General features: G+C 44.6%; 1 protein-coding gene across 1 annotated transcript in view; it reads right to left on the bottom strand.

Moving 5' to 3' along the window:
* Positions 1-3978: 3978 nt before the first annotated feature.
* pttg1ipb (PTTG1 interacting protein b) overlaps positions 3979-12633 on the bottom strand; it is a 10764-nt gene continuing 2109 nt past the window's right edge. The window contains exons 2-7 of the mRNA XM_080533381.1: positions 12248-12300; positions 11802-11910; positions 11025-11127; positions 7751-7816; positions 5384-5430; positions 3979-4182 (exon numbers count right to left, since the gene is read on the bottom strand). Of these exons, the coding sequence (XP_080389507.1) occupies positions 4139-4182; positions 5384-5430; positions 7751-7816; positions 11025-11127; positions 11802-11910; positions 12248-12300 (422 nt within the window). The 3' untranslated portion in view covers positions 3979-4138. The remainder of the gene's footprint in view (positions 4183-5383; positions 5431-7750; positions 7817-11024; positions 11128-11801; positions 11911-12247; positions 12301-12633) is intronic.

Raw genomic sequence — 12633 nt, 5'->3', positions numbered from 1 at the left:
AGTGGCTGAGGGAGAGAGTTCCAGAGTCTCTGAGTGGTTGAGGGAGAGAGTTCCAGAGTCTCTGAGTGGTTGAGGGAGAGAGTTCCAGACTCTCTGAGTGGCTGAGGGAGAGAGTTCCAGAGTCTCTGAGTGGCTGAGGGAGAGAGTTCCAGAGTCTCTGAGTGGCTGAGGGAGAGAGTATATTTTAATAATATATATATATATATATAAATTTAAAAATGTAAAATATATTTTTATATATATATATATATATCAATATATATATATATATCAATATATCAATATATATATATATATATATATTTATTTATATTTCTTTCTAAGCCGCAAGTACCATATGAGAGAGGCTGTTCTTGTCAGGTATATCAAAGACAGTAGAGGTATATTATCAGACAAATATCAGCAATTCCCTTTGAACCACAAGCGGGAATCTGGGGGACACCACCAAGAAGAAAGAGGTTGTTAAAGGTTAAAGGTTAAACCCATGAAATGGAAGACATCAGTCATATCGTAGTACAGTATTTTACACAACATTGCATCCTGAACACAGGATATACACATAATATACAATCAGCTTTGAACATCAAGAGAGAAAACAGGATGTACCAGGAATGGGGTCAGAGAGAACAGGGTGTGAGGGGGAGGGAGGGAAGGGTGGGTGAGGGAGGGAGCAGAGAGAACAGGGTGTGAGGGGGAGGGAGGGGTGGGCAGAGAGAACAGGGTGTGAGGGGGAGGGAGGGGGGGGCAGAGAGAACATGGTGTGAGGGGGAGGGAGGGGTGGGCAGAGAGAACAGGGTGTGAGGGGGAGGGAGGGGGGGGGGGGGCAGAGAGAACATGGTTTGACTGGGGGAGGGGTGGGGGAGGGGGTGTCAGAGAGAGCAGGGTGTTACTCAGGGTCTTACGCACGTAGGCCCCCCACCGCCCGCCTGCTCTCAAACACCCGGTCCCGCGACCACATCCCTCCTGTCCTCCACTCTCTCCACTGGCTCCCCGTCAAAGAACGTATATCCAATTCAAAGTCCTCATCCTCACATACAGAGCCCTCCATAGCCCAGCCCCCCCCCCCCCCCACCCCCTTACCTGACTGACCTCCTTCTCCCCCACCGCCCTACCCGTACCCTCCCATCCTCATCCACTGTCCCACCCTCCAATCTCAAAGGCTTGGGAGACAGTGCTTTCTCACCAGCTGCACCCCGCCTCTGGAACTCTCTCCCTCAACCACTCAGAGACTCTGGAACTCTCTCCCTCAGCCACTCAGAGACTCTGGAACTCTCTCCCTCAGCCACTCAGAGACTCTGGAACTCTCTCTCTCCCTCAACCACTCAGAGACTCTGGAACTCTCTCCCTCAGCCACTCAGAGACTCTGGAACTCTCTCCCTCAGCCACTCAGAGACTCTGGAACTCTCTCCCTCAGCCACTCAGAGACTCACCCTCACTCTCCACTTTTAAATCCCACCTCAAAACCTACCTGTTCTCCCACGCATACAACCTCACCCCTAACCATCTCCCCTAACACCCCCCCCCCCCCAGAACAGGGAGGTAGAGGGGATGAGGTCTGTACAGGGGGGTAGAGGGGATGAGGAGGTCTGTACAGGGGGGTAGTGGGGATGAGGAGGTCTTTAGGAGGGACAGTACAGGGGGGTAGAGGGGATGAGGAGGTCTGTACAGGGGGTAGAGGGGATGAGGAGGTCTGTACAGGGGGGTAGAGGGGATGAGGAGGTCTGTACAGGGGGGTAGAGGGGATGAGGAGGTCTGTAGAGGGGGGTAGAGGGGATGAGGAGGTCTGTACAGGGGGGTAGAGGGGATGAGGAGGTCTGTACAGGGGGGTAGAGGGGATGAGGAGGTCTGTACAGGGGGGTAGAGGGGATGAGGAGGTCTGTACAGGGGGGTAGAGGGGATGAGGAGGTCTGTACAGAGGGGTAGTGGGGATGAGGAGGTCTTTAGGAGGGGGACAGTTAAGGTGGAGCCTGAAGAGATGGAGGTCTTCAGTCTACAGTGGAAGGTAGGTAGAGACTCTGCAGTCCTGACAGCAGATAGGTAGAGACTCTGCAGTCCTGACAGCAGATAGGTAGAGACTCTGCAGTCCTGACAGCAGATAGGTAGAGACTCTGCAGTCCTGACAGCAGATAGGTAGAGACTCTGCAGTCCTGACAGCAGATAGGTAGAGACTCTGCAGTCCTGACAGCAGATAGGTAGAGACTCTGCAGTCCTGACAGCAGATAGGTAGAGACTCTGCAGTCCTGACAGCAGATATGTAGAGACTCTGCAGTCCTGACAGCAGATAGGTAGAGACTCTGCAGTCCTGACAGCAGATAGGTAGAGACTCTGCAGTCCTGACAGCAGATAGGTAGAGACTCTGCAGTCCTGACAGCAGATAGGTAGAGACTCTGCAGTCCTGACAGCAGATAGGTAGAGACTCTGCAGTCCTGACAGCAGATAGGTAGAGACTCTGCAGTCCTGACAGCAGATAGGTAGAGACTCTGCAGTCCTGACAGCAGATAGGTAGATACTCTGCAGTCCTGACAGCAGATAGGTAGAGACTCTGCAGTCCTGACAGCAGGTAGGTAGAGACTCTGCAGTCCTGACAGCGGTGGGCAGCTCGTTCCACCAGCGGAGTGACCGGGTTACAAACTGGGACAAGGACGTTGGACAGAGGCATGCTCTGAGGACCCGGCCCAGGGTGCACCTGGGCCAGACGCTTTACTGATGTCAACACGCTGCAACACCTTACGCACGTCAGCCCCGGTAAACGATAGCACACAGCCCTCGCTAGTAACAAGCGCTTTAATGGGGACTTTAATTCAGCATATTAAACGACATGCTAGCCTACGACATGCTAGCCTACGAGGTGGCAGAAACAGACCCACACCAAAGTCAAATCAAAGGCTTTTAATAAAAATTGGTTTTACTAAATGTTGAAGTGAAGCTTCGATTTAAAACACAAAGAGTCAAAACAGGATTGTTCTGTTTCAGAGGAACTTTTTTGGACAAGTTTTGATAATAAAATACAACATGAACAGACAAGGCAAGCAAGGCAGGTAAAGGCAACCAAGAGGCACAACCGGTTATCTTCCAGCTTATCATCCAGATTACCAGATTCATCATGTGACTGGAAAAGGAAGGAGAATATACGAACACATGCCAATCATCACACAAATGACTCAAGTTACAGAAATCTAAATATTCAAAAATTACAGCGATATATTAACTGATTAAAACAATAATAATAATAATAATAATAATAATAATAATAATAAAAAACATAACATACAGTATTGCTGGAGTACCAGATAGTATTCCTGGAGTGTTCCTACATGGTTACATTTGTGAAAATGCCTGGGGGAAAAACACTGTTGACAACTTGTCTCTTTGGCTATAAACAACATTTCTCAGAGAGGTCAGAGTTCATGCACAGGATCCAGTATACGCTTCTAAGAAAAGTAAAAAGAGTGTTTGTTGTCTGGCTACATTCAGCAGTTTTAAACCCTAACATCGAACACAAAAAAGGTAGAAATATTCAGTGGGGAAAGGTTTCCAGAACTAAATACTAAATACATACAAGAAAAGGCTCACATCACACACACATCAATCAGCATTATCATTCGAAGTTCTGACATTCATAAAAACTCTGGGATCCTATTTAGTTACTCAAACACATTCAAACACATTCAGTAGGCACCCCGCCCTTCCCCCCACTTCCCCTCCCCCACATCCCCCTCCCCCCTTCCCCCCACTTCCCCTCCCCCACATCCCCCTCCCCCCCAGCCCCATCCCCATCCCATCCCCCCATCCCATCCCCCCATCCCCCATCCCACCTCCATAGGACAACTTTTGAAATGGAGTGTTTTTTCTTCTTCTATCAGAATATGTTCAGCAGAAATGTTCATATGGAGTTTCCGTTTGAGAACATCTGTGCCTAAAGAAGGCAGCCAGGTGCCCCGTTCCTCTCACAGTTCTTTCTGGGGCGTCGGAGGAAAACAACAGAGTCGTCTTACTAAACATGTCAGTAACTAAATCAATGCAAGCTGCTCATAAAACCTACACCCCGATTCCTCCCAAGGAATGTATGACAGTACTGGCGATGACACGATCATCAGAAGGAGAGAAAGAAGCGAGAGACTTTCCACCAGCCGCGTCCTTAAGCATCTTCAAAGCGCGCGTAAGGGTTTTCTGTTTTCAGACCTGAAAGTAAAATAATTGTCAAACACTCAATACTGATAACCGTCATACAACCAAACGATCAAATAGTAGGCCTTGTGCACTATGTATCTGTGCAAAAAGAATTATTAATAATAATAATAATAATAATAATAATAATAATAATAATTTCCACCACTGGGGGGGCGCTGGGTTAGGGTTAGCTTTGAGTGGATTCTAGTTGAACCATATGAGAGCATTAAAACAAACATCCCACATTTTGAGAGATTATGAATTACAATCTATTCGTTTAGTAGATACCAACTCCAAGATACCAAGAGAGAGAGAGAGAGAGAGAGAGGAGACAGAGAGACAGAGAGACAGACAGACAGACAGACAGACAGACAGACAGACAGACAGACAGACAGACAGACAGACAGACAGACAGACAGACAGACAGACAGACAGACAGACAGACAGACAGACAGACAGACAGACAGACAGACAGACAGACAGACAGACAGACAGACAGACAGACAGACAGACAGACAGACACATACATACATACATACATACATACATACATACATACATACATACATACATACATACATACATACATACATACATACATACATACATACATACATACATACATACATACATACATACATACATACATACATACATACATACATACATACATACATACATACATACATACATACATACATAGATACATACATACATACATACATACATACATACATACATACATACATACATACATACATACATACATACATACATACATACATACATACATACATACATACATACATACATACATACATACATACATACATAGATAGATAGATAGATAGATAGATAGATAGATAGATAGATAGATAGATAGATTATTGACCCTAGTCAGAAGGCCGCAGTATGGGATGGTTAGGCTTGGTTATTATGGGATGGTTGTGTTTGGTTATTATGGGATGGTTGTGTTTGGTTATTATGGGATGGTTGTGTTTGGTTATTATGGGATGGTTGTGTTTGGTTATTATGGGATGGTTGTGTTTGGTTATTATGGGATGGTTGTGTTTGGTGATTATGGGATGGTTGTGTTTGGTTATTATGGGATGGTTGTGTTTGGTTATTATGGGATGGTTGTGTTTGGTTATTATGGGATGTTGTGTTTGGTGATTGCAGAGGGAATCAGAGGAACACCCGTCGTCTTTCTCACCGTATTTCTGTCTGATCTCGTCATGTCTCACCCGCATCTCCGACCTCCTGTTGACAGAAACAAGAGAGAGGCCTGTTTAGACAACAAGGCTAGCTCCACAAGGCTAGCTCGCGTCCTGAGGCAGAGAAACACTCCCTACTGGACCAGCGTGGCGTGATTCACCTGACCTGGGGGCTATTCCACCAACGTCTCTAGAGAGAAATCCTGGCTTATTTAGCTAAATCCCGCGAGACTTATATATACTGTATATATTTTTAAAAAAGGCTTATTTTAAGTCTCACAAGACTTATCCAAATAAGCCTGGATTTTCTTTTAGCGACGTTGATGGAATACCACCCACAAACTCACACTGGAGGACTCTGGACAGAGACAGTGTTAGAAGAAGAAGAAGAAGAAGAAAAAGAAGCACAACAACAAACTAATCAAGGTTGACAGATATTTTTTTTCACAATTCTGTATCGCAGAATAACATTAAATATTAAAATCACAATATATCGTAGTATTGAATCGCAATATATCGAGAATCACAGAATCGCCGAACGTACTGAACTGCGGCCTACGTGTGGTGAGATCCCTGGCAACTCAATTCCCGCCCCTAACACCCAGGCCACGGTCTCCTCGCCCCACACTCCCCTCAGGCAGGAGGTTGCGTCACTAAAGACGGTGAAGGCCCGACACGCACACGGCCATCTGTCCTGTCCTGTCCTGTCCTGTCCTAGATAGATAGTAGATAGATATATAGTAGATAGATATATAGTAGATAGATAGATAGTAGATAGTAGATAGTAGATAGATAGATAGATAGTAGATAGTAGATAGATAGATAGTAGATAGATATGTAGATAGATAGTAGATAGATAGATAGTAGATAGATAGATAGATAGATAGTAGATAGATAGATAGATAGTAGATAGTAGATAGATAGATAGTAGATAGATAGATAGTAGATAGATAGATAGATAGATAGTAGATAGATAGATAGATAGTAGATAGTAGATAGTAGATAGATAGATAGTAGATAGTAGATAGATAGATAGTAGATAGATAGATAGATAGTAGATAGTAGATAGATAGATAGTAGATAGATAGATAGATAGATAGTAGATAGATAGATAGATAGATAGTAGATAGATAGATAGTAGATAGATAGTAGATAGATAGTAGATAGTAAATAGATAGATAGTAGATAGTAGATATATAGTAGATAGATAGATAGTAGATAGTAGATAGATAGATAGATAGTAGATAGATACATAGATAGTAGATAGATAGATAGTAGATAGATAGATAGTAGATAGATAGATATGTAGATAGATAGTAGATAGTAGATAGATACATAGATAGATAGATAGATAGATAGTAGATAGATAGATAGATAGATATGTAGATAGATAGTAGATAGTAGATAGATAGATAGTAGATAGATAGATAGATATGTAGATAGATAGTAGATAGATAGATAGTAGATAGTAGATAGATAGATAGTAGATAGATATGTAGATAGATAGTAGATAGATAGATAGTAGATAGATAGTAGATAGATAGTAGATAGATAGTAGATAGTAAATAGATAGTAGATAGTAAATAGATAGTAGATAGATAGATAGTAGATAGATAGTAGATAGATAGATAGATAGATAGATAGATAGTAGATAGTAGATACCAACTCTCTGAACATATCTAAATGACCCTAGTCAGAAGGCCGCAGTATGGGATGGTTGTGTTTGGTTATTATGGGATGGTTGTGTCTGTCCTGTCCTGTCCTGTCCTGTCTTGTCTTGTCTTGTCTTGTCCTGTCTTGTCCTGTCTTGTCTTGTCTTGTCTTGTCCTGTCTTGTCCCTGTCTTGTCCTGTCTTGTCTTGTCTTGTCTTGTCTTGTCCTGTCTTGTCCTGTCTTGTCTTGTCTTGTCTTGTCCTGTCTTGTCCTGTCTTGTCTTGTCTTGTCCCTGTCTTGTCCTGTCTTGTCTTGTCTTGTCCTGTCTTGTCTTGTCTTGTCTTGTCTTGTCTTGTCCTGTCTTGTCCTGTCTTGTCCTGTCTTGTCCTGTCTTGTCTTGTCCTGTCTTGTCTTGTCTTGTCTTGTCCTGTCTTGTCCTGTCTTGTCTTGTCTTGTCTTGTCTTGTCTTGTCTTGTCTTGTCCTGTCTTGCACCTGTCCTGTTGTAAACCGTGCTCCACTGTACCAAACCAAATTCCTAACATGTCATGGCAATAAAGTCTTCTGATTCTGATTCTGAACAGACGATGGATGCAGGAACTGACATGATAGTGAGATAGTGAGATGATAGTGATAGTTGTAACCATGTTTTGCAGCTACACAGTGTTTGTTTACAGTGACGTTGTGATTAATAACTAGTAACCGTCTGTCTTCACCTCTCCTCCTGGCGGACCTTCCTGGCATCAGCCTGGCGCTCCGTCTTGGCATCCTGACGAGTGTTCCTGGAAGACAAACAACACCAGTCCTGAATACTGATGGATAGATATGTAGATACATACATACATATATATATACATACATAGATACATAGATACATACATAGATACATACATAGATACATAGATAGGTCATGGTGCTAGACCACTGGGCCACCCCAAGCCGTGGTGCTAGACCAGGCACAAGGATTTCAGTTCTTTCCCGGTGTGAGCGTGTGTAACTTGTAGAACATCCAACCAGCCCAGAGTAAACGCAGAGAGCACGGTGGTGACCTGGTGTTATCTTTCACCTGATAACACACCCTGCTGACCGGAGGTCACCCACAAGATCCTGACATCACCTCAGGCTGCCGGCCAATCACAACACAGGAATGCACTGATGCATTGTGGTCCGACACGTGCATTTGGGGAGTGTGTGTGGTGGAACAGAAAGAGATGAGGAGGAAGAAAGTATGTTTCTTTTCGTATTCAACTGAGCACAAAGGAAAGCTTTTACCAACTGTGTTTTTGACGGATACCTTTCTGAATGTTTTGCACCTTGCAAGCACGGTACTTAAGAGTATATGCACACAGTACATATACCCTAACTGTAATAATAATAATAATAATAATAATAATAATAATAACCTTTATTTGTATAGAGCTTTTCCTGCAAACGTTGCAGCTCAAAGTGCTCCAATCATTATATAATCACAATTTAATTATTTAGTCATTGAAAGGCAATATTAAAAAGTTGGGTTTTTAGTCTTGACTTGAACATATGTGCTGAGGTTGCATCCCTAATGTAAACTGGCAGTGAGACACAATCTGGAGCATAAAATGAGAATGCAGCCTCACCAAATCTCTTCTTTTGTACATGTGGTACACAGAGAAAACCAGTACACCCTAACTGTACATATTGTACTGATATCCACTGCCCTTGTGCTGTAGATATCACACTGCACATATCTTCGCCTTTGTCTGTACATAATCACACTCTTCATATCATATTGACATTCCTGCTCATATACTGACTTTTTATATTCATATTCACTGCACGTATACTGACTTTATATTCACTTAGTTACACACTAACACTGTATACTGTCCCATCATGCACCATGTCCATACTACATCCATACTGTCCCATCATGCACCATGTCCATACATTAAGGGCTTTTGCACTGATCTGGTTCGATGCCGAACTGTGTGTCGTTGTCTTTACAGTTGTTTGCTGTGTCAATGACGACAACAAAGTTGAATGTAAATATGTAATCTAATCTAATCCAGCTCTCCACCTGACCTGGCTGGCAGCCAGCGGGCCGCATGGAACACTGCTGCTCAGGACAGCGGTCCATTGTGACCAATCATCTAACGCTCTAACTCTGGAGCTGCTGAGCGAAGCTTTATAATCGCCCCAAATGTCATGTGATTAACACATTAATGGCACAGTACTGCATTCAAACTGCAAACATGAAGCTAAGAATCTAGGTGTGGTTATAGACTCTGACTTAAGCTTTGAGCCTCACATCAAATCTATCACTAGAAATGCTTTTTATCCTCTACGGAACATTGCAAAACGTAGACATTTTCTCCGGCAAGCTGATACAGAAGTGTTAATGCATGCTTTTGTTATTACCCTATTGTAACAGTCTCCTTTCTGGTCTTCCGAAGAAAGCTATTGGCCAGCTGCAATCAGTCCAAAATGCAGCAGCGAGAGTTTTAACCAAAACAAGCAGAAGAGCTCATATAACTCCTATTTTAGAGACTCGACACTGGCTTCCTGTTAAGTTCAGAATATATTTCAAGATCCTTCTGCTTGTTTATAAAGCTCTCACTGGCACAGCACCAGAATATGTTCAGAACTTCTGCTAGCATATCAGCCCAATAGAGCTCTCAGGTCTTCTGCTAGCATATCAGCCCAATAGAGCTCTCAGGTCTTGTGCTAGCATATCAGCCCAATAGAGCTCTCAGGTCTTCTGCTAGCATATCAGCCCAATAGAGCTCTCAGGTCTTCTGCTAGCATATCAGCCCAATAGAGCTCTCAGGTCTTCTGCTAGCATATCAGCCCAATAGAGCTCTCAGGTCTTCTGACGCTGGTTTTCTCTGTGTACCACAAGATTTGGTGAGGCTGCATTCTCATTTTATGCTCCAGATTGTGTCTCACTGCCAGTTTACATTAGGGATGCAACCTCAGCACATATGTTCAAGTCAAGACTAAAAACCCATCTTTTTAATATTGCCTTTAAATGATTAAATAATTAAATTAAGATTATATAATGATTAAAGCACTTTGAGCTGCAACATTTGCAGCAAAAGTGCTATACAAATAGTTATTATTATTATTATTATTATTATTATTATTATCATCTGTAATAACCACAACAGTGAAACACTCTCAGTGGGTCTTCTCTGGCTCGGTCAGTCCAGCATGGTGCTAACAACGCTTAGGTTGTGGGTTCGATTCCTTGAAAAAAAACGTATGCACTCACTGCAATGCAGGCCATGCAATGTAGCTAGCTATCTTTCATTTAAAATCAGAAAAAAACGGATGCACCAATCCCAGATTGCCCCTTGAAGACTAAAAAGGCGCTAAATTGCTCGATTCAATCAAGACCTTTGTAGTTCTATTGCCCCATTGTCTTACAAATTGTCTGGATACTGCTAACTGTAGCCTCTCTTATGTCCTGTACTATTGTCACTTTTTTTGTCTTTTTTTGTTACTAATGTTAGCAGACGCTTTTAATCCAAAGCGATTTACAATTACGAATTACAGGGACATTCCCCCTGGAGTAACTGAGTGTCTTACTCAAGGACACACTAGTGGTGGTGTTCCCAGGTCTTACTCAAGGACACACTAGTGGTGGTGTTCCCAGGTCTTACTCAAAGGACACACTAGTGGTGGTGTTCCCAGGTCTTACTCAAAGGACACACTAGTGGTTCTAGTGTTTCAGGCGGGATTTGAACTCACAACCTTCCGATCACCAGTCCAACTCACTATCCACTAGACCACCACTACCCCCCCGTACTCTCTCACACTACGTCATGTGACATAACAATAAAGGTGAGACTCTCCAGAGCGCTGAGGTGGGCGGAGATGAGCTGAGCTGGGCGGAGGTGGGGGCGGAGCTGAGCTGAGGTGGGCGGAGCTGAGGGGGGGCGGAGCTGAGCGGAGGTGGGGGCGGAGCTGAGCGGAGGGGGGGCGGAGCTGAGCGGAGGTGGGGGCGGAGCTTACCCGATCTTCTCACACTTGCAGCAACAGAAGCAGCAGACCAGGATGGCGATGATGATGACCCCCAGGACCACGGACATGGTGATGATCAGCGTCTGGAAGTTCACTGTGGACCCAGACAAGAACATCATGTAGCATCGTGTGACTACGGAGGGTTACTATGGAAACAAACTCAAGTTTAAACTGTATGGCTATCAGGAGGATCAGGAAACTGCAACATTCAACAACATATGCAGTCTGATCGTAATTATATAATAACACTAAATACATACACTTTTAACGACACGTGCAATTGCTTCTAAACTAGGACCCGTCCCCTGTCCCCTGTCCCCTGTCCCTGTCTCCTGTCCTCTGTCTCCTGCTCCCCTGTCCCCTGTCTCCTGTCTCCTGCTCCCCTGTCCCCCGTCTCCTGTCCCCTGTCTCCTGTCCCCCGTCTCCTGTCTCCTGTCTCCTGTCCTCTGTCCCCTGTCTCCTCTCCCCTGTCTCCTGTCCCCTGCTCTCCTGTCTCCTGTCCCCTGCTCCCCCGTCCCCTGTCCGCCTGCTGTTGTTTGTTCGTTGGTGTGATTTGTCCTCTTGGCTTGTAACTGTCCCTGCTCTCTGCTCTGTCTTGTCTTGTTTAATGTGTTTTAACTTCTGTATTTATTTTAGGCTGTTCCTTTTGCCAGGTCGGCAATGTAAATAAGAATCTGTTCTTAATTGTCTTACCTGGTAGTTAAATAAAGGTTAAATAAAAAAATACACATAAATCAAAGTATCAGATTGGGCGTTCCCCCTACCTACCCCAGCAGAGCCCCCACCGCGCCTCGGCCAGGGGACACAGGCTGTGGGGGGGTAGGATGGTCCTGACGGGGTAGTCCACACACTTCTGGGTTGTTCCGCACCAAAGACACTGTGACAAAAACATCATAAAACACACGACTCAACAAAACAAACACTTGAGTATTGAAAGCTACGTACGGTTAGCCAGCTACCTTGTGACTAGGTTCATTGATACAGGGGTCATGTGACTGATTCAAGGGGTCATATGACTGATACAGGGGTCATGTGACTGATACAGGGGGTCATGTGACTGATACAGGGGGTCATGTGACTGATACAGGGGTCATGTGACTGATACAGGGGGTCATGTGACTGATACAGGGGTCATGTGACTGATACAGGGGTCATGTGACTGATACAGGGGTCATGTGACTGATACATTATGATTTTATTATTATTTAGCTTACTGTCACATTCTTCAGGCATTCGTCACAGCTGGTGTTGGATTTGGAGGCACATCCTGAGAAGTGAAACAGGACAGGGTGGAAGAGAGGGGGGGAGAGGAGGGGGGTGGGGAGGGGAGGAGAGGATAGGGAGAGGAGAGGTGGGGAGAGGAGGGGAGGAGAGGAGAGGAGAGAGGAGAGGATAGGGAGAGGAGAGGTGGGGAGAGGAGAGGGAAGAGGAGAGGATAGGGAGAGGTGGGGAGAGGAGGGGAGGAGAGGAGAGGAGAGAGGAGAGGATAGGGAGAGGAGAGGTGGGGAGAGGAGGGGAGGAGAGGATAGGGAGAGGAGAGAGGGAAGAGGAGAGGTGGGGAGAGGAGAGGTGGGGAGAGGAGAGGAGGGGAGGGGAGGAG

The sequence above is a fragment of the Nansenia antarctica genome (genome assembly GCF_963989245.1).
Source record: "Nansenia antarctica genome assembly, chromosome: 6".
NCBI lineage: Eukaryota > Metazoa > Chordata > Actinopteri > Argentiniformes > Microstomatidae > Nansenia > Nansenia antarctica.
The sequence above is the reverse complement of the archived record's forward strand: the minus strand, read 5'-3'. Positions and strand labels throughout refer to the sequence as shown.